Source organism: Equus caballus, chromosome 7 (genome assembly GCF_041296265.1).
Source record: "Equus caballus isolate H_3958 breed thoroughbred chromosome 7, TB-T2T, whole genome shotgun sequence".
NCBI lineage: Eukaryota > Metazoa > Chordata > Mammalia > Perissodactyla > Equidae > Equus > Equus caballus.
This window is the reverse complement of record NC_091690.1, coordinates 31,207,124-31,229,974: the sequence shown is the minus strand read 5'-3', so window position 1 is coordinate 31,229,974 and position 22,851 is coordinate 31,207,124. Positions and strand designations below refer to the sequence as shown.

The following is a 22,851-nucleotide window of genomic DNA, read 5'->3' as shown; positions in this document are numbered from 1 at the left end:
CTAACAGCCTCAGCTACTCGTGTGGTTCTAAGTCAGGGTTAGTTTGTGGATAATGTGGGCATGTCTCTCATCTCCCTTCCTAAACTGAATGCTGCCTGGGGCTGGGAAACTGTCTTCACACTCGTTTCCCAAAGAAAAGCTACCATTTAGGAGATTTTAAAAATCCTCATTTCTGGGTACTCACCTCAACCCACCACCCGACTAAAAGAGGCACTCTGTAAGTGGTGACCACTGGCCATGAATAAGTATGGCTCTGCTCACTGAGCGCCTTGCTAGGTACAGGGATAAGGGGGTGAGGAAGCTCAGAGCTTCACCTCAGGATGGGAAAGTGTGCAAAGACCGTGGGCAGAAGCAGAGAGAAGGAATAGCCTGATGCCCACGTCCAGCGACACCTGCCCTTCTCCCCAGCCAGAGGCATGAGGGGCTCTGGAGGGGCTGACAGAGGTCATCTCAAAACCCTGAGCCTAGACATGCCTGCACCTGCTGGGCCACCTGAACTCAGAGAATTCCGGTGGCTTCCTCACTCTGGCAGAGTTCCTCCTCCCATGTCCACGGCCAGCAAGCCATCTAAAATCCTCAGAGCCAAGACGCGCTTTCAGCCTGAAGGTCACAGACTGCAGGATCAGCCCTGCAGCCTCTTGTTCTTCCCTCAGGAAAGAGAACAGCTGTTCACCCTCCTCCTCCCCAAAACACTTAGAGAGGCTTGAGACTATTATTAAGTCATCCCTCAGCTTCCTCTTCTCCAGGCTGCATCCATGCCCTCCCCCGTGTATTATTTTTTCCTGAGCCCCGCCGTTCGTTCTAAAATACCTAGTGCTCACCCTCCGCCCCCTCCACATTCTCCTCAGGCCTCTGAGATCCTGGGGTCCTGGGCTGACTCTGGCACAGCCTCCCTGACCTGGTGTCATCTCTGTAGGGCCTGGCAGAGGCTACTGTCAATGTCTACCAACCTCCAGGTGCTGACACCATGCCCTCTGGGGAAAAAAGGTCCCCTCTGATCATAATCCAGGATCCTAAGGACACCCCGAGCCCCGGGCTGGGCAGTGGGTGGGAGCAGAAGTGGTGCTCAGGCTGAGGAGCTCTGGGCGGGCAGGCAGAGGGAAGGAGCGGGCCAGCGAGAGCTCCTGAGGTCACTCTACCACACCAGGGAACCCACCTATGGGAACTCGTGACGCTCAATCAATTCACCTGGGCAATCAGGAATCACCCACCAAAGCAGCTGTAAGGTGGTATCAGGCCCTGTAGCCCAACTGAATGGGGCCTCCCTTCCCCAAAGAAAGGAACTAAGCCCTGGCAGGACTCTGCTTCTAGAAGGCACCATGTAAGGAGGGAACAGATTCCCAGACCGAGGCAGTGTATGGGGAGCAGGCAGAGACATGGGGGGACGGGGGATGGGTCTGTTCTCCAACTTGGGGTGCAGTGGGAATGGTCCCTCAGTGACTTCAAGCCAGCCTGCCAGGGGCAGTGGGGCCGGCCCTTCTGGGAAAGGGACCAAGCAAGACACATGGGCCAAAATGGGCGGGGGCAGAGGGAGGGGTGCGGAGCACTACAGACAATTCAACACCGGAGGGGAGACCAAAGACACAGAGACAAAAGATGGCTTACTTTTGAGAGGCGCTTGTGAGACTAAGACCATGCATGCAAAGAAGGTATTTGGGAAATGGTGGGGAAGAAGAGGAAGAACAAGAAATCAAACGACAAGTTCAGACAGGAAGCCAGCTCCCATGTCTCCCAGGGATCCCTGACTCCCCCCACCCAGGGCCTGAGTACAGCAGAAAAAGGGAAGCTTTCTGAAGGAGCACCTAGACAAAGACATCTCCTGCTTCCCAAAGGACTGGGCCTGGGAGAAGAAAATCTCTAGGGAACCGTAACTAGCCTGGGACCCCCAGGGCTTAGCTTATGCCTATCCCGAGGCAAAGGCCCAGTGCTTCGGTGGAGGTGCTAACACACTTGGGAGGGATGGAGAGGCCCTGTCACCGTCCTCTTGGCCAGACGAGTACCAAGTGGGTTAGTACTGAAGGTAAGGCAGGGTGATGCCCAGGGCGGAGGTTAAAAACAGCATTCTGCAACATTCCATGAGGACTCTCTTCCTGGCACCAGAGTTGTCCCGCAATAATGCTCCCTTTACCCCAAATTTGAAAAAGGAAGTAGGGCTAAACAGATGACCCCTCCTGATCCCCAGAGCACTCCTCCTGCACATCTTGAGGTCTGTAATGGATGCTCCTGGACTCCTAAAGGGAGATACTAGTCTTTGTGGAATCATCCTATTGGCACCGGGGCCCTCTCTGAGTGCTTACCTGAGCAGTTAAAACATAACTAGGGTCTCTCCTTCCTGCCCCACCCTCGCCTCACTGAATAATGACTATCTCTGGGTCTCTAGGGCTAGTCAATCACACCAAGTCCCTCAAGGAAGGGGTTCCCTACTTCACCATCCCCTCAACACCAGCATCCCTGCAGCCAGCTAACAAGGAGGTACAGAGTCCCTGGGGGAGGGGGGGTGTCCATCTCACCTTGGAATTTTTGCCCCCACTCCGGCCAGACTGTGAAGAGCAGCTGCGCTGCACACCCTGCTCCGGTGTGGACGGGGACTTGTCCGAGGAGTGATCTGAGCCCTTCTCCACCATGGTGTCTCCGTCTGGGTTCTGTGGGGTTGGTGAGCGAGACCGCTTCCGGAGGATGGGGGAGCAGGCCGGCGTGCTGCGGTTTGAGTTACTGGCAGTGCTGCAGGGGCAGATGGAGACAGCGGGTAGGGTGGGAAAAGGGAGGAGCAGGAAAGATAAGCTGTCAGTGATTGAAGGCCGAAGATGGGTCCCAAGGAGGCAGCTCAGGGAGCCAGGGTTAGGGGCTAGGGAGAAACTGGCCCAACTAGGGACCTACTGCCCCGTAATACTGCTGCTGGCCAGGAGAGGGCGGTGGTGCCAATGTGAAAGGGAAATAGTAAGGAGGGCAATTAGACATTTAGATATCCATCTGTCCATCCATTCATCCAAATACCGTCAGAACCCCTATTATATGCCAAGAACTGTCTAGGAAAAACAGAATTTGAGAGCTGAAAGACTCATTAGAGATCATCCAATACTATCAGCTCATTTTATATGTGCTGCAAATCCAGGTTCTACTTTTTTTTTTTTTTGAGATATTTGTCCATAAAAATAACAATAATAATCCTACTTTTCAAAGCATCACATACGTATTATTTCATAGGGTTCTTAAATCACTCCCCCGAGGCAGCAGTGACAAGACCCATAATCCCTATTTTAAAAACGAAGACTTATGTTTGGCAAAGAGAAGCTAAGTGTCCTCTGATGGCAGAGGGCTCAGAAACAAAATTTGGGTGTTCTAACTTGTAACTCATCCACACCATCCTATTTCTTTGTAAGTCATATTGGTTCCTGCTCCCCCTGCCCAGGACAAAGGTGAACACAGAAGTTCTCACATTCCATTCCCCACCCCCACCCCCAAATTCATTTCCAAGAGGTACCCTGTACATCCACAGAACCAAATTCACTTACACCAAGGCTTATAAGCTGTATAAATACTTACTACTGGATATTTAGCTTGTGTTCTTAATGGAATAGAAGGAGAAGAGAAGAAGAAAGAAAGAGGAGAGGAAAATTAAATGCAGTTAAGTTCTAACAGGTGTTAGAGAAAGAGATGGAAAAGGAAAAGGTCAAGTAGAAAAGAGACAGGAGAAAAGGGAAGGAAAGCGAGTGTAAGACTAGAAAGCCAAAGAAGCACAAGGGGAGGGAGTGAAAAGCCGAGGGTCCCTCTCACCCACTCAACAGTCAGAGAGCAGGGTCAGGCTTTGGGAACAGCCCGGATCCGAGGCTATAAGGGCCACATCATCTCAGCCTGCCCTAAGCAAGTGGAGTGCAGGGTTGGGAACACTGCCATTTGCATGAAGCTCCAGCTGCAACCTCAGATGCCCCACTGGACCATTTGCAATGAAAACCATGCCCCTTTCAGCAGAACCTTCCACTGAGGATCCTTAGCAGAGAGAAATGGAAGGAAGCCCAAAAGCCCAAACCAGGAAGTGTGGGGAGGAGGGCAGAGGGGGCGAAGGTGGTGCTCTAACTTCTAGAAGGAAACTGATGGAGAAAAGGAACAAAGCCGACCAGAGGAAAGGACAACAAATGTGGCCAGAGGATTTATGGAGACACGTAAGGCCCAACGTTTTGCTTTATTCCCAAACAGAATTTAAACTTAGAAATTCCCTTAGAATACTAACAATAACTGTGATTTAAAAAAAGAGGCTCTGCAAGTTCTCCCCTCATCCGCAACATCCTCATCCTGTGGCTCTCTATACTCAGTCGCTACTACAAACCTCGCAGAAAGGAAATTACGTTCCTTTTCCTCAGTCGGAAAAGCCGAGCCTTAGAATGGAGGCAAGCAGACCCTCAGGCACGTCCTGGGGCGAGCTGGGGGGAAGCCTCCAGAAGCTCCTGCAGAGCAGGCTCAGATGCTCACGTTTCTGGGGTAGCCCTCCTTTCTCATGGGCCAATTTCAACCCACAGCCAAGTACTCCAAGGTGTAAACTGTCTTCTGGGATTCATTTGCCAGAGGAACAGCCGGGAACTCTACCCCTAACCTCAACTAGTTTGCTGGGAGAAGTGCTAGAGTGTGGACAACACTGAGCACAGGTCCATCTCCGACACAGGGAACCCACAGCTTGGCAACTGTCTTTCTTAGATAAGGGACATCTTCACACATGGCGATTCCAGACTCGGGAATGGAAAGGAGATCCTTTACCCTTCCTCAAACTCTGAGTTCCCGCTGATAAATGGCTGTTGAGGGACTCAAGCCAAGGAGCGGGTAAAAATTCTAACCTGGAGGAGACTCACTCCGACTACCCAAAACCACATGAATCTCACTCAACGACCAAAATGTCCATGAGATTCCCTCATCGTTGAGTGGCCCCACATCAGCTGACCCTACATGTCACCCAAGGATACCTAAAATTCTGCTTTCAACGCTTATAATACTAACAATAATTGTCAATAAACAACTTACATTGTTATTTGCCACTTTAAACTCTGTGCTTACAAAGCTGTTGATCATCTGATTCTTGAAAATCTCTCCTCCTCTCCCTGATGACACACAGCTTCTCTTCCATTCCTCTTCCTGCCTTGGCTACTGGCTGCTCTCTTGCTCCTCTACCAGAAATTGAGTCCTTCCCCAGAGGTGAGTCCCTCACCACCCAAGCCATCTCCTGCTTTCTATGACTTCAACTATGCCTTGAAGCAGAGGACTGACTCCTCCACCTGCTCCTGGCCCTGATCACATTTTCCAGCTTCAGCCCAACAATCTGCTGCCAGGTGGACATTTCCTCCGAATAGATGTGTCACAAGCACCTCAGACTCAAAACCAAGCCTGCCATCTTTCCTCCCAAACCTCCTCCCACTACTGCCGGTTCTCAACGGCATTATCATTTCCCAGACTTTCGGGCTGCAAACCCAGCTCTTCCATCTCACCGCACAAAAAGTGAGTCACTGAATCCCATCAATTCTATTTCCCTAAAGCTCCTTAACCCATCCTTCCTTTCCATCGTCAGGCCCTGGATCAGGTTCTCAATGCCTCTTGCCTAGACTCTTCCAATAGCCTTCCAAGTGGTCTCCTCTGTCTCCTTTTCCTCTTCATACTCATTCAAACCTGTCATTTAATCTTTCTCAATACAAGCCTCATGTTACCTATCTGCCCACTACTAGCATTCACATTAAAGTTCAAAATCCTCAGACTGGAATTCAAAGTTCTCTATTGAAAATAATTTGACACTTTATATTTCAACACCTTATTGCTCCTTAAACTCTCTTAAAGAGCTCCCATATTCTAGTCCTACTGATCTTCCCCTGGCTTTCTTAATAAGCAGTCTCATTCTCCTGCCTCCTGACTCCCATACCACTCACGACTTGCGCAGGAAGAGCCGTCTCCCTCCATATCTACCTCCTGTAGTCCTGTTCATCCTTTAAGGTCCATCTCAAACTCTACCTTCTCCAAAACATTTTTCTAAATCTCCACCAATGAACTGACTAAAGCATTTAACACACTCTGCCCAGTATCAAAATTAAGGCCGACATACTCCTGGAAGCACACACCTTGGCACCTCCCACATTGCCCAACATGACGCCCTGTAAGTAGTTTGTGTTCAGTAAATGTCTGCTGAACTGAATCTCATTCTAGTGAAGGTCTTCATATCCATGGCTTTAACAATCCCACAGTGTCATGACAGCTCCCAAATCCGTACCTCCAATCTGCTAATATTAATAAAAATAGGTAAAAGCTTATGAATATTTATGAGTTACCGGCACAGTGCCAAGCATTTATCAAGCATTATCTCATTTAATCTCCCCAACTGACCTATGAAGTATTAGTGGACATTACTATTAGTCCTACTTTTCAGGTGAAATTGAATTACTGACAGATTAAGTAATTTGCCCAAAGTCAGACAGATGGGTAAGTGGCAGGACAGGGTTTGAAACGCACGCCTATCTGATTTAAAAGAGCCTGTCCTCAGAACCAAGCATTCAGTAATGTTTGTTTGCTGGGTGAACAGATAGAAGGACGGATGAAGAGAAGGATGACTGGGTAGCTAGGTGGATGGAAAGAAAGAAGGAATCAATTTCCTGACTCCAGTCTTCAAGCCATTCTCTATTTTGCTAGCAAAATGAACTTTCTATAAAGTAAACCTGTCATTTTTGACCTTCCTCTCCCTTGGTTAAACCCCCCTATGGTTTCCTATCCCCTTAGATAAAGTCTGAACCCCAAACCATGGTATAGATTTCCTCAATTATCTTACTCAAGCTACCTGTGAAGCCTCCACCTTTGGCTCCTCTTCCCAGCACACCCTCTGCCTCAGCCATCGGGGCCTATTTACAGATCCTGTGCCACGCCCTCTCACTCCTCCACTTCTGATCACTCCTCCTGGCTCTGAAATGGCAAGTTCCCCTCCAATCACCCAACCGACTGACTGTTACACATCGAGACTAAGCCCAAATATCCCCCTTACCCTCCCACAAGCCTCGCCACCATCCTTCACTACACAGGAGGAGACGTTTGGAGCTATGGTTCTAACTCAGCAAAATCGCTGCTAGACTTGCTCAATTCCTAAAACTCTTTTAAAAGGCACCCCCATTATCCTATAGATTTAGATGTCCTGCTGAGCAAACGAAACCATTCCTATATATCTCAAAACCTATAGTATTGTGTCTTTCAAATAAACTCTATGATGTGTCATTAATCTGGTCCTGTCACCATTATCAATAATAGCACATTGCATTATATTTCAGAATCTTGGAATTTTAAAGCTAAAGATGGCCTTAGATGTGCTACAGGAAGGGAAGGAAGACTGGTATTGGAGGAGCTGTTAGACCCCCTTCAAGAGTTGAGAATTAATGCATCCACTTGTAACCTCACATGTAAGAAACCTGAGAAACAGGGAGGTTAAGTGCCTGGCCAAGGTGATATGACTTCCTTTCTGAATCTTCTGTTCCACAAACATTTACTGAGCACCTGGCATAGTGCTAAGCATTCAAGTTCATATTAGTGAGTAAGAAAGGATCTTTGTGTTTGGGACACTGTAGTCAGGAAGAGCTGGACATGGATTCCTCTCCTTGTACTATAAGCAGTGAGTGGTGTGACAGGAAAGAGTGAAGGAATCTTAGCCAGACTTGAGAGACAGGCTTCCTTGAGGAGATGCACTTGAGACTTGAGTTGGGTTCTGAAAATTGTATTAGAGTTAGCCAGGCGATGGGCCTGGTAACAGGAGGGAAGAGAGTGTTCCTGAAAAAACAAAACAAAAAAAACCCAGTATGAGCAAAGGTATTAAGGCCTAAAAGAATATGGAATACACAAAGCATTACAAGAAATTACACGCTATTGAAGCATAACGTGATTGAGCTGATGCTTAAGAGATTCCATAATCATCAACTCTCCCCAGTAATAGGTCCACTGAGACCCCCACCAGCCAGCCACCTTTAGCCAACTGCAGGGGGGCCCAGAGGTCATGCACTCATTTCCCATCTCTCCTATTTTTAAGACCTCCATCCAGTAAAGACTATTTCACTCTTTTCCTGGTTACCTTGCTAACAAACAGGGCTTCCTTAAGTCTGGCCACAACACCTCATGCTACAGTTTGATCCTACTTCCTACACTTAGATCTAGCTGACATCCTTGAGAAAGAGGGACATATGGAAAGAGGAGAAAGGATCTTTGGGCTTTCTGCAGTGTCTCTCTTTGCAGCATCTCCCACTTACACTCAAGACATGGGAGCCATCACACTACTTTGCTTGGCCTTTTTTCCCCCCATCCTTATACCCAATGTGGTCCTGCAGGCACAGGTAGATTTTGTCAGCAAGCTAGCTCCCTGATCAGCCACCCCAATTCTTTTTAGAACCCTGAGCAGAGCAGAGTAGTTAGCTGGTACTCCAGTGTTCCTTGTTCGAGTTAACTTGCTGGCCTCCAGAGAAATTAATAATTTCTGCCCTAGAGGTTGCAAAATGTGTACCTGTCACTCTGCACCCCTGCGCCTCCACCTGCTCAGACTGTCGCAGCTCCTCTCCGTCTCTCTCGCCACGGTGTGTCCCACCGCCCTGGCTCATTCCCAGTCACATTCCCACCCTCCTCCCCCAACCTGGACACTCCACGTCCACTCTCTTGTCTCCTCTAAGCCCAACCCTGCCACGACTTGGACGATCAGATGTGCGGCTAAGTAGTTTCAGTGCCGTGGCACCAGTAATTTCGTTAAGATCGTCTGATACATTCCAGACATTCCAACCTAAAGGAAGAGCATTTAGTTAGAAACTTAGAAAGCCAGTTTCAAATGAAACACTTGTTTGCTGAGGGCCTGCTTGGGCCTTGCAGGGTCAGGATTCATCGTCAGTCTGTGGTGTCAGCAGGCTCAGGGCTGAGTCCCAGCTCTGCCACTTGCTGTGTGACCCTGGCCTCTAAGCCTCATTTTTACCATCGGACAAATGAGAGATACTAATACCTACCCCATAGAACTGTTCTGTTAAATGAATCAACAGAAATAAAATATTTAGTGCAGTGCTTGACACATAATAAATGCTATTATTATCGATTATTATTAAGAAGGCTTTTGTTCCTCTCTGTAAAATGTGGAATAAACATCCTTGGCCTCTTTCTCAGAGGGTTGTGTGGACATGCTTTAAATGCTCCCAAGCATTACTTTCTATAGTGGGGACCAGATCCACCCGGGGTGACTTACGGTACAGAATGCCAGCCTCACCCCCATTCAACAAGTGAAAATTTCCAGCAGATGGTCTTACGAATCTGTACTTAAAACAAACACCATAGCTGATTCTGACACACTCTAAAATTTCAGAACCACTGCTCCCAAGGACTAATCTTCTAAGTATCAAGGGGTAAGTGATGAATCTGCCCCAGATAACAGAAACCTGCTTACAACTTTTTGAGTGTATCAGCTGTTCACTGTCTACCTGGTGGGTGGACTCGCTGGAATGGTAAGTCAGTTGAGCTTGTCATGAGAACTGCCAATGGAGAAGAACCTGAAGTCGAGCTGATGGGGAGTGGGCATGAGGGTATGATTCTCAAGGTAAGGCTATGGCTCAGTAGCTGACAGGACAATGTCATCTTCTTTTGGTATAGGAGCCCAATAATCACCATTAGAGCTTACGCCCACAGCCGTGTTACAAGCACCTCACCCCTCCTTGCCTTTGGTAGCATCTGGTTAAAGCTGATTCTGATATCTAGTGGTCCCTAATTCCTAACAGACAATTATTCTGTTATCTAGCTACATACCTTCCTTCCCATGCCAATTCCAAAGTTTCATCAATAATCCTCCTCACTTCTTTAAAATAGCACTGCAAATATCCATGCAAATTAGCCAGCTCCACTTTGAATTTCCCCCTAGCACATGCTTAAGTGTCTGAGATAGGAAGACCACAGGTGTATTTGCATAACATTAGCATGAAATTTACATGTTGCCTGCAAATGCCTCTATTAGGTCTGTCCACCTAAACTTGTTCCAAATGCAGAGCTTACTAGGACTCCCTGAAGGTAGTTGTTTTTCAGTTCCTCTCTTTATTCCTGCTTGTCACTTAACAGTGTCTCTGTACCCTCATAAAACCACAGCAAGGTATCTGGGAATGGCCCAAATCCACAAATCCCAGCAGGGCCCCAAATTCCCCTTGGACCCTCCTCAGAGAGCAAAATACCAAGTCACTTGGAAAAAAATCTTCCCAGGCTTATTTCACTCCTTATCATAACATCCTGGAGCTCCTGTCTTGGCTCCCTTTATCCATGAAAATAAAAACGCAGTCTCAGGTCGCCATGGGATGACTGGTGCAGAGAAAGGGCTCAAGCAGTCCAATCCTCTCACTGTTATGGATGGGAAGCACAGGTCCAGAGCAACGACATGACTGTCCACCACGGGGTGAACAATCAGTTGGTCACCTCACCACCCAGACCCAGGGTGTTCAACAGTGCAAGTCTCAATGGCTTTTTCACCCACACTTGTTAGGACACTGGATGGGGTGGAGGTTTGAAAGGATGAGAAATGTACCCTTGCTTCCCCCTAAGAGAAGCTCCCCATGACCATGCGTGGAACCCCCTCTTTGTGGGCCTATCACTTGGAATCTAAACCTGGCAACAACTCTGCCATCGAATTCAATTCCTTCTCTAAGGGAGGAAGCCAGCTGTGCCTTTTGTGTCAAACTGTGGTTTCCTGGTTGAAGAAAGGGGCCGGACAGCTTCTAGGAGAGATGTTATCTAGCAGAGATGTTTTGTTATTGTTGTTGTTTAATGGCGTAGAGGTTCTCTCACCAACTTATGCTCCAGCTGAGCCACAGCCTGGTCCCAGCAGGCCACACTTTGGCCTGGATGTAGCAACACGCTGCATTTCAGCAAGGGGCTGGACAGGAGAGGGCTCCCGGGATAATGTCTTTCTTTCCTGTCACAGTTCGTACAATGCCAACTGCAGAGGCTGACACAGAATGGGCCTCCCTGAACTGCTACAAGAGCAAGATTCCAACAGAGATGAACATCTTGTTCTCTCTCATCTGTTTGAGTGTCTTGCTGAAATTCCCTGGGGGCCTTCCAGGTTGGGCCCCTGGGTAAAGTATACAAGGTGTGCATGGACAGGCTCTGTCTGAACTTTGGAACCAAGAAGGTGGAACTAATCTGCTGCCAGCTCAGACCACTGGCAGAGATACCTTAGAAATAGAAGCCTGACAATGCTCCAGACTCATTAACTAGCCACTGGTCATCTAAACATCGGCTCACAGGGTCCACACTGGCTCAGGCCCTGTCCTCTCTCTGCATTCTGTCCCTGACTGGTCCCCATTCTCTGTAGATACAGAGTAGATAATTCGGGGTACTTCCTATGGCAAACAAGCTCCACCTACCCAACCCTCCTTCTCTATCTTGTTCAAGTATTTATGGAAAGTTAAAAAAAATTTTTTTTAACTCTCACAAGGGGAATGGAAGGTGGCAGAACCCATCCAAAACATTTGCAGCCAGCTGACTAATACCTAGATACATTCTCATTAGTGATCTCCTTAAGCCTGGAAGGAATTCCTTGTTGTGGGGGCCAGTCCTAGCAGTGACTTCAGTTGGTGATGAATTTATTAACTGACAATTAACATAACGGCAAGGTCCATGGACAGTCTTTGGGGCCAAGCAAAGAAAAGCAGGCCTTCAGTTACCCTTCCGCTGGTGTTCTCAATCCAGAGAGGTGATGGGTAGAGAGAGGGCCGAGACTGAGCAAAGGCTGCTCCTCTATTCTGCTCAGCCAAAGAGAAGAGATCCTTCATCACAATGGCTGAAGCCTCCATCCATCCCTCTCCCCCACTCCCTGGCCTTCCTGCAGCTTCTGTTCAGCCCAGAGTTTGGAACTCAATTCAGGAACAGGCATGACAAACACTATTTTTCATTTCCATGGAGACCAGGGCCTGCAATAGAACCAGGACTCCATGCCTGAAATGCCAAAACAGCCTGACCCACTTTTCCCCCTTCCTGCAAAAACAAAATAAGTTTGTTTGGGTCCTGCCAGAGCTGAGGGAAAAACCAGAGCTCCTGTTATCTCTAAGGACATTTTGAACAGGAACAAATTATGACAATCTTTGAAAACTCTGATGATGCCACAGAACCAGCGTCAGAAGTCAGACATGAACTGTTTTACCCAAAGGGCTCACAGGCTGTACCAATCCACTCTGCATCCTTGTCCTAACCTTCTAGAGGAAGAGGTTCTATCCCCTAAGAGATGTACTTAATGACTTGAGATCCAACTCCAAGAATCTGAACTAACGGAACTGTTTCCTCAATTTCATCTTGTACCACTTTCTCCCTCACTCTTTTCTGGCCTTTCTGTTCCTTGAACATACCAAGTTCACCCCTGCCCCAGGATATTTGCACTTGCTCATCCCTCTGCCTGGAACTCTTACTTCAGAGTTTTGAATTTTGGTTCCTTTTCAACATTCAGATCAAAGCTCAAACGTCACCTCCCCAGGGCAGCCTGTCTTGAAGGACCACTCCATCTCAAGTGGCCTCTCTGTCCCCAGGCAATCATTATCATATAATGCCATTTTCCCCCTTCAAGGTACTTATAAGGAGCTGAAACTGTCTTGTTTTTTGTTGCTATTGAGTTGTCCATCACTAGATTGAATGCTCCACAGGGGCTGGGGCCTCGTCTACTACGTGGCTCCCCAAAGTCTCTAGGACAATGACACACACTGGGATCACAGATACGTATTGCATGAAAAGCAACGAGCTCTTTTGAAAGATGATCATTCAGGGCCAACCCTGTGGCTCAGTGGTTACGTTTGCGCACTCCACTTTGGCAGCTCGGAGTTCACCGGTCCAGATCCTGGGCGCGGACCTAGTACCACTCATCAAGCCACACTGTGGCAGCGTCCTGCATAAAAGAACTAGAATGACCTACAACTATATACTGAGACTTGGGGAGACAAAAAAAGAAAAAACCATGGGTGGGAAGTGGGTGAAAAAAAAAAAAGCTGCTCATTCCACTGTTCAGCCACTCTGTTAGCTATTTCTTTCTTAAGCCTGAACCAAATCTGCTTTCTTCTAACACCAGCCCATTGGTTCTTATTCTGACTTTTGGATCCATGAAAACTATAATATGACATCACTTCCAGACTCTTTGCTGGCTTGGTCACTTTGTCTAGACATCAGTGTAAATGTCTGAGTTTAAATTCCGAACTGGTTCATGTCCTTGAGAAAAAAAATCACTTTATCCTTCTGTGTACCTGTGTTCCTTGTCTATTGAACAATCAAAACCTACCTTACTAGGGTGAGAGGCAGAATCTTAAAACAAACAAAATAATCTAATTAGATAGTGCATCCCCAAAGTAAAGGGCATCCTATAACTGCTCAACAAGCAAAAAAAAGTGTTAGAAGTAGAAAGCAAATTCCCAGTTAAGACACTGAATCCTGTTTCTAACTTCCATCCTTCCCACATGGCAAAGACAAGGGATGGCGATACAGACTGTTGCTATTCAATCTTCAGGTGGTCCCTCCTTCCACGGGGCTGGGAGGATAAAGACTTCTATGAAGCAGAAGACCCTGAAATGAAACACAGGAACTAACTCATGTTGTACAATTTCCTTTCCCTGAGATTTTTCACGATGGGACAAATGCCTAACGTTTGAGAGACCGTCCTGCTGGGTCCACAGGCAGTATTAGCTGAACTGATCTACAATAACAGTCTGTAGTTTGGAAGGGGCCTCAGTGGTCATGTGAGCCAACCTCCCACCGGATGCAGGAATCCCCTCTGCAAGGCCCTGACCACAGCCATCCAGCCCCTGCTTCTGATTTCCAATGAGAGAAAAGGGCTCACCAGGTGGCCTCATACATGTGTGGAAAGCTCTAAAGGGATTTTTAAATGCCATGGTCCTTGTTTCTCCATGATTCTCGTGATCGTTATCCATCCAGCTGTCTCTACGTTTCAGTCTTTCAAAATTAAGCTAACCTTGCTGACTCGATGTCATTAAACAAGCATTTATTGAGCACCCACTATGTGCCTCCAACTTTGTGATACTTATTCATCCTGAGGGCCCCATGGGGCAGCGACTGTGTCACGGTTCTCTGTAGATACGCAAAGATTGGATACACAGTATTTAGCACAATATTGGGTACACAGTAGGGACTTAATATTTTTAAACTTGACTACTATCAGTCTCAGGCAAATTTAAGTACGATCCCACCCAAAGTATTTCAGAAGCCTCACCATCCAGGAGAATGGGACCTTGTGAAAGGAGAAAAGGTGCTAAGCTATCCCAGGAAGCTCCATCCTAGAAAGAGATTTCCAGTCCACTGGGAGGCCACAAACCACTGGAACAAGGCAGGGTGGAGTTCAACTGAATGAACTTCCAGCTTCTAAGTTTGCTCATCAAGGGCCTCTCCCCCATCCTCAGCAAGAGAAATGAGGCTACTGAAACTGAAAAGAACTTGCGCAGGATCCTCCATCCACCTACGCCACAAACAGTTGAAGAGACCAGGCTCCGTGCCAGGCAGGTAATGTTCTAAACATTAGGGACACAGGCTTTACTGCTAAGGAACTCACCACAATCTAGTGGGAGATGCAGACATGTCATTAAGTAACAGCATGCAGTAAGAGCTACTTGGATTCAGTCAAAACATCTCCCGTTATGACCTGTGAAGGGAGCCAGGCAGTCCTGACTCAGCCCCTTCCCTCAGTGTGATCTGGGGGCAAACTACGCAAGAAGAATGAGTGTGGATGCCACCGAATCTCCACAAAGACTCAAGGATGACAAAGAGCATATAAAGGATTCATCGTGAACTACTGAGAGCAGTAGCTTCTCTGAGACAGAGGGACTCAGATCTAAATTAGGCAAAGGTCCAGAAATGAGAGCCAGGCAGTCTGGGCCCCAAGTTAATTTAGCATCCCCAGCTTTCCCTCTGGTCAGGGCCACACCACCTCAGGCACCAGAGGTCAGAAGAAGGCTCCTAGCTAGGCAGTCAGCGTGTGCAGGGCGTATGTGGATGAGACGAAATGACAGCATTTGGTGCACCGGGCCCCTCTTGTCACTCCTCCCTAACCTTGTGGTTAGAGCCAAGTGTATGGTTAATCCCTTCCTGACCCCTAGGGATTCAAACCCAGTCCGTACTTACCTTCTGCTAGAGATCAAAGAGAAACAGACCCAAGAATACCCATTATGCTAAAATCACAGAAATTTTAGAACAAAGAAGACGGGAAGAGGTCAGACCATCTGCCTGGCTGCAGGCAGATACCAACTCACCCAAGAGAGGCTTTCTCCTAATTTAAAGTAGATGCAGGGTACCAAATTCCAGGACTTCCCTTTGTGACCCTTCTCAATGTCGCCTGCTACCATCAGGAAGTTCGTCGTGATTGCAACAAAAATCTGCTATGATGCACTTAACACCATTTTCTTCTATTCCAGCTTTCCCAGACATGAGGTCAGCTCATTAGCTATCACCTGTCTTCTGTTCCTACCCTCTTTCTTTCAGTGGAATGATTCTAACTCCTCAAACCTATTTTCAGAAGTTAAAAATCATTTCCCCTACATCATCTCCACCAAACCTTTGTTTAGATTATACCTCAAGTGACAGAGAAGTATTTTATTGATGACGTAACTCATTTCACCTTTGGGCAACTCTTTATTTTAAGCGCCAACTGTTTCCTGTGGTTTCCTACCAAAGGTCCTACTGCTATTCACTTGGCAGCCATAGAATAAATCTGATTCCTCTTCCACATGCAATTTGAACATGGCTCTCATGCTCCCTCAGTCTTTTCTCCTCCAGACTTGCTGGTCCCTCCAGCCATCCCTCACAGAGCGTGGCTATGGATCCCTCAGCCATTGGGTTCACTCTCCTCCGAATGAATTCCAGTTCATCTCAATCCCCCTTAAACTGTGGAGCCCAGAAATGGATGTCATACTGCAAGAGAAGCACTCCGATAAGCTCAGAATAGAGCAGAGCCGTCGCCCCATGTGCTTCGGAAATCAGAGCAAACATATATTTTTGGAGTCATCTTCTGAATCAGGGGAATCTGGAATTAGTCACTACTCTCTTATGAGTCTCTGGCTACAGCCTGCAGGATAAGGAGAGTGCATGCATGTGTAACATATACGTGCAGATGCCCATAAGGAACACCCCCCACTCCTTTCCCCAACCAGACAAACCCGAGTTCCGGTGAGATGGTGAAGAATCCACCCACCTCTCATCCAACTCAGGTTATACTACAATTCTGAACATTTACATGAATATCTCCAGGCCAGATGCAAAACCACAACCCTTAGAGATTCTCTTATCTGGAGATGTCAAGTCCTTAGCAAACGTTTTCCCTCCTAAATCCAAACATTTGTTCCTTGAATCTTTTTGCCTGACTTACAGATAAGCTGACTGGCCAATGGCAATACTGTGAGGTTCCAAGCTCATTAGGAAAACTGAATCCAGCCCTGTCTCGTCCATAACCAAGAACAGAAGGGTGTGTGTGTGCAAAAACGTGTATAGCAAAGGCTGCCTGCACCCTTCACGCTTTTCCAAGAAGGTCTCGGGTGATCGTCAGGGCCTTCTAAACAGGACTGTCTAATTCAGGGGTCAGCAAACTACAACCTAGGGAGCAAACCCAGCCTGCCACCCATTTTTGTATAACCCACGAGCTAAGAATGGTTTTTACATTTTTAAATGGTTAAAAATAAAAAGAGTATCTTGTGATACGTGAAAATTATATGAAATGAAAATTTCAGCGGCCATAAATAAAGTTTTATTGGGACCAGCCACGCACATTGGTTCATACATTGTCTATGGCCATTTCTGCTGCACAAAGCAGAGTTGAGTTGGTACAGCCAAGACAGCATGGCGAGCAAGGCCTAAAATATTTACTCTCTGGCCCTTTACAGAAACCGTTGGCCAGTCCCTGGTCTAACAATGTATGACCTTGAAAAGGTCTTTTCCATGAGCTTCTCCTCTGTCAAGTTGGGGACGAGGGCATCTGTGTCTCACAGACAAGGAACCTGTGCTTGATGACTCCGTAAGTTGAGGGAAGGGGCTGCCGGCCTGCTCCCACCTGCAGAGGAAATTTGTAGGGCCAGGAAACAGGGGAGTTTTTTCTACGTAGAATGCTAAAAGCTCCCATTCCTTCGTTCTCCCCCAAGGGGGTACTAATTTCCACAGCCTTGACCCTGACACTGTCCTGCCACAGGCAGCCCCCGAAAACATCCCTTTCTCCTTCCCTTCTTCCAAGGCCAGCTTTTTCCACCCTCGTCCTAAACTTTAAACTCTGGAGTACTATCCAAGGCCAAGGAGAAAAACGTGCCCACGGCTCAAGGCTAGCTGTGGGGAGAGAGGAGAGGCAGGAAGCAGAGGGGTGAGGGGGTGGCCACAGAAGCACAGTTTGCTAGCAAGTGTCAGAGAAGGCAAAGAGGCAAAAAAAAATCCCTTCCGCAGCCCTGGCTGAGCACTTGGCTGAGTCCCCAAGGAGACAGAGCTCCGAGTTCTCCCCTACCCCTCCACTTGCCTAAATCAAGCAAATAACTAACAATGCAAGGAGGTGTGGGGGAGGAAGGCCCAGCCACTGGGTGTCTATTTTCTGAAAACACATGGCAAATCTCTGAGCCAAATGCAGGCTAAGCCAACGAATAAACAAATCCCTTTATTTCCCTGAGACAGGAGCTATCAACTTCCCCTCTCACCCTCTCCTTCCGCTAGCCAGGTCCATCCGTCCCATGGCTCTCTCCCTATGGGAGAAGCAGTTTCTGTCCATATCTGAGAAGGTGGCCTGTCTTATAACCCGCCAGCTTGCCTCCCTCCCTTGCTAACTACTGCTCTGGTCACCTCTCCCCCACCAGGGGCACCCCAGAGCTACACTGGTGGGGAGAGAGCAGGAGCACATGGCCTGTCCACACCTCCCCCAGAAGCTCGGGCCAGCTCTCCATGACGCACCGCTAATTCAATCCTCTGCCCTCCTTTCTCCAAGTTAGAGGACCCTGAGTAAGTCTTGCTGGCCAAGGGCACCCTAACAGCCCCAACTCAACCCCTCCCTCCAGCCGACCTGGACCCACCCCTCAGTGCTCCAAAGCTCAGCTCAAGCAGTGCTGCTAAGAAAGAGGGGAGGAAGGGGGAGAGAAAAGCTAGGGAGGGAAAGGAATGTGGCATCTCTGCAGCATGATGTCACACTGCCTGCTTTCTGATCCCCCAACACAGAACAGAAGCAAACAACATGGACTCCGGATTTACTCTGCCTTGAAAGGTTTGTGTTCTCAGCAGCTCTGAGCAGCCTGGGCCAGCTGGAAAAAGCACACAACCAGGCAGAGAGGTCTTCGCTACAGCCCCCAGGGCCCCAACCCAACCCGGGCATAGCCACCCCTTCAAAAAATCTCCCGAGGAGACAAAGATAGACTGACACGTACACACACACAAGCGTCAGCACGAGTTAGCACTAACCTGGAAGCCATTAGGAACGGTAGTAGAGTGCAGTGCAGAGAGGAACTCATTCATTCATGCATTGGGCAGTGGGGGGCGGGGGCGGGGATCGGGGGCCCTGAGGACGCCGGAGGACACTCACCTCCATGACCACCCCACAGCCCAGTTTCTAACGGGGGAAGGAAGTGGGGGCAGGGTTCTCATAAGCTGGGGGAGCTTCCTTTCTCTGCTGTTTCGCACAGCTCTGGAATTTTAAGCATGACTCCCCTTTATTTTCTTTGCCCCCACGTCCCTCTGCGGCTGTTATTTGGTGTGGTCGTGCAGCCGTGCAGAAGTCCCTCTCTCCCTCACCCTTGCTCCCTTTCTCTCTCCCTCTGCCTCTGCCTCCCTCACAGACAGCTGTTCGCCAGCTCCTGCACGCACGCGCACAGGCACACTCAGACACGCACCCCTCTTTGCGCACACACACACGCGCGCGCACACACACACGCGCACACACCCTGCCGCCTGCCGCTTTACATAATGCAACTCTTTGGTGCAGTCAGCTTGCCAGCTCTCAATTATTCATGCCAGCTTGGAGGACAGAGGCGCTGGGGCTGCGGGCGTTATTTCCTCTTCATCCGCAAATCTGACAAAATACAAGCTGATGCTCCCGAGAGATTCTGCTCCCTTTGCTGCCATCAATTATCTCCCAGGTGTTGCCTATTAGGTCAAGCTGTATCAAGGAGGTGACACTAAATCAAAACACAGGCGCCTGGCTCAAAATAGAGCCCTGCATCTTTCAAAGGCTGACAGCTGCTCTCCCTGCCTGAGCTTTGGGAACAGAGGAAAAGAGGAAGGCAGCATTGGAGACCAGAATCTGCAAAAGAAAACGGCTGAGGGCCTCTTCAGGGGAGCCTCTCCCGGACTTCCAAGGGAGCCAGCCGAGACACCTGCTCCCTGAGCAGGTCAGACTCTGACGGATGAGAAAACAACACTTAAGTAAAGCATTTACATTCACGACAAAGCAAGGTCATCTGAGTTTTCACACTCTAAGCTGCACCTCCGAAAATCATTTTCTCTCCTGTCCTTTCACTGAAATGCAACATTGGTACTGAAATGGCCCCCAGATGAATGCTGGGTCAGATGAGAGGTATTCTATCCAACGACAATATTAACGACTATTTTGAAAGTCACTTACGGCTTACAAAGCACTCTCACTCCTGTTAATTCATTTGATTTCCACAACAATCATCTATATATAGGCCTCATTATGACCAAATCTAACATAAGGATGCCGAGCCCTGGACGGGTGGAAGGTCCCAGGGCAAGAAAGGCTAAGCTGGGAATCCAGATCACCTGACTCTAAACCCCCATGATAATGAGCTACCTAACCCACCAAGTACGACTGTGAATCTGGGGAGAACCACCCTCACCTTCTGAGGGGGTGGTAGTGGAATCCCAAACCAGGGACAAAACAGACAACAAAAACAACAATGATGGTTAGCCCGCTGTTTCTCAAAGTGTAATCAACTCAGGATCTTGTTAAAGCACAGATTCTGACGTTGTGGGTCTAGGGGAGGGCCCAGGGGTCGACCTTTCTAATGAACTCCAAGGTGATGACCACGCTGCTATTCCACGGACCACACTTTGAGTAGCAAAGAGGGAGCTTATGCTTCCTCGCACTTTGGATGTTCCTACAGGGTTTTGTCTTTCTGCTGCAGCTGCACAGGAATACATGCTGAAGGTGAATAATAATTATAATCCATTGATGTCACCTGTGTCCTACTCCCCAGACTCATGCTGAGAGCTAATACTTCTTGGGCAACTGCTGGGAAAAGGTCTCATCCTGGAATTGCCAAGCACTACAAGCTCATCATGAAAGGCCTTTCCAGGATTGTTTCTGTTGGCAGCCTGTTAAGAGAACAGCAGCTTCAAGGTATCTAGGAAGCACCTGCGTTCGGGCTATTTCGCCCCCACCTCAGTTACCTAGAAGAATTTCAGCTCCAAAGAAAGTTGTACTAGGGCCAGCCCCAGGGGTCTAGCAGTTAAGTTTGGTACACCCCGCTTTGACAGCCCAGGTTCAGTTCCAGAGCATAAACGTACACTACTCGTTAGTGGCCATGCTGTGGTGGTGACCCACATATTAAAAGGGAGACTGGCAACAGATGTTAGCTCAGGACAAATCTTCCCCAGCAAAAAAAAATCTTGATTTAAAAAAAAGCGTACTGGTAATGCCCTAGGATACAAGCCCTACCCCAATTCTACCCACCCCTACTCATCTGGCTCAGTTCTGCTTCTTCTGAAACGTCTTTCTTGCTTTGGAGGGCCCACCTGCCTCCTATTTTGTTACTCCATGAAAAGATCTTGGACTTCGGAGTCAGACCTGCATTCAAAGCTAAGTGACCCTGAGTAAGTCTCCCACCTACCCCCACCTCAGACTCAAGTTTCTTCATCTGAAAAAGTCAGTAACATGTATTGCCTCCAGTACATTGTTGAAACTGATGAAATAAAATAAAGGTGTGGAAAAGCACCCAAGAGAAGTTGGTCACCTCCTTCACTCCTGCCTTTATAAACCATAGTACACAAGTTAGAAGTTAACTGTAGTTTCTGTTGTTCCCTCTGTTGGTTTTATCTCCCTAAGAAGATTGTAGGCTATTTCTTTCATGTTCCTCCAACACGTAGGTGTACTGGGTACGGCACAGGTAGTCAGTAAATATCTTTGCACCGAATGTCCTGTCCTCCATTAAGACAGTAAACGAAGGGGCTGGTGAAGTCAACCAGCCAGCACCCTAGTCCTGGCTTCCCCACTCACTTTGTGACTCTGGAAAAATCATGCCAACTTTTCAGGAGCTTTGCTTTTTCCACTATAAAATGCACAGATTCATCTTTCTTCCCAAACAGCTCTACACAGCCCTGTATCGTTAGTATCTTCATGGTGAGACCGATACTAAGGGTTAAAACGGCAGGGTCACAGATCAGACAAACCTGACAAATGCTGGTTCACTCAATGACTAATTTTGTGACTTTTGAAAAGTTAACCTCACTAAGCTTCAGACTTCTTAATCTTTAATCACAAAAATAAAAGAATCTTACTGGATTGTGTGAGTATTAAATGAGGTAAATACATGTAACAAACTTTTCACTATGTCTGACACAAAGTATCTGTCCAGTAAATGAAAACTATTATTATTACCGATATTGGTCAAAACCAGTAGAGGCTGGCCCAGTGGTGCAGCAATTAAGTATGCACGTTCCGCTTCGGTGTTCCAGGGTTCAGATCCTGGGTGTGGACTTACGCACTGCTTGTCAAGCCAAGCTGTGACAGGTGCCCCACATGTGAAGTAGAGGAAGATGGGCAGAGATGTTAGCTCAGGGCTAATCTTCCTCAAAAAAAAAAAAAAAAAAAGAGCTATTTTTAAAAAAAACAATGAAAGATATCTTCTAGTGGTGAGACAGGTATTCAGAAGCCTTCAACTGAATCTGAACCTAAGAAAAATCTCAAAAGCTCCTTAAGATACATAAGGTATGTGCACAGTATTTCCTCAGTCACCAAAATGTCCTTTGTCTGCTCCTCCCAAATTGTACCTCATAAATAATAAGAAAGTGACAGAGTAAGAAATCAGAGAATCTGGATTATGTCTACTGTGTTATAAAACGTAAGCCTTTCTTTCATGATTAGAAGCTCCTCACATGGGCTACATAAAACCAAAATTATCCTGGTAATAAACAGAAACAGAAATACTTTCTATGTGCAAGGCAATTTGCTAAGTCTCTGATATGAATGATCTCATTTAATCCTACCAACAACATTTAGAAAAGGTATCTATCACTCCCATTTTTCTGATGAGAAAACTAAGAGGTACAGGGTTTAGTAACTTCCCTATAGTATTTAGTTAATAAACAGTAGAGTATTAGTTAATTTCAGTATCTGAAATCCAGATTGCCACTCTTAACCATTATGTTGCGTTTGAAAAGCAGGTGCTACTGACTTGTCATCAGGAGGGCAGGGGGCTATTTTTTACTAACAGAGTTTATAGATTTGCTCTGCTCCCCTCATCCTCCTTGAAAGTCACGGCACAAACTGGGAGAAGGCCAGCTGAGTCCAAGAGCGCACCCTGTGACCATAACAAAGCCAAGTGGACTTCCACACATGGAACTTCTCGGGCCCCCAGGCCCAATCTCCACATTTTCACAGCTACTTGGTGCATAAATTCCCAGACTGCTTTTCTGCAAATGAATTGAGGAAACTGAGGTATAAGTAGGTACCTTTTTCTGAATTAAACCTTTCCCTTAGAGATACAGAAAACTGACATCAGCTTCTATTTTTGAAAGGAAAAGAGGTTTCTGGGAGTTCTGTGCAGAATCAAAAGCACTTTCTAAAGAGCACTCTGGACGAATCGGGGGAAGAAAGAGAAGTTAAGGTACATCTGCAAATGCAAGTGAACCAATTAGTCCCATTCTGTAAAATGAAGG

General features: G+C 47.5%; 1 protein-coding gene across 50 annotated transcripts in view; it reads right to left on the bottom strand.

The window, feature by feature from the left end:
* The window catches only part of GRAMD1B (GRAM domain containing 1B), a 227,563-nt gene that overhangs the window by 43,432 nt on the left and 161,280 nt on the right, over positions 1 to 22,851 (bottom strand). For 27 of the 50 annotated variants that reach the window (XM_070273836.1, XM_070273835.1, XM_070273856.1 and 24 more), the window contains one exon: positions 2,511 to 2,721. In XM_070273836.1, the coding sequence (XP_070129937.1) occupies positions 2,511 to 2,721 (211 nt within the window). Of the gene's footprint in view, positions 1 to 1,605; positions 1,627 to 2,510; positions 2,722 to 11,678; positions 11,875 to 13,478; positions 13,555 to 18,417; positions 18,820 to 22,851 lie in introns of those variants that run through there. The other 23 variants (XM_023645042.2, XM_070273851.1, XM_070273852.1 and 20 more) reach the window with 8 other exon arrangements.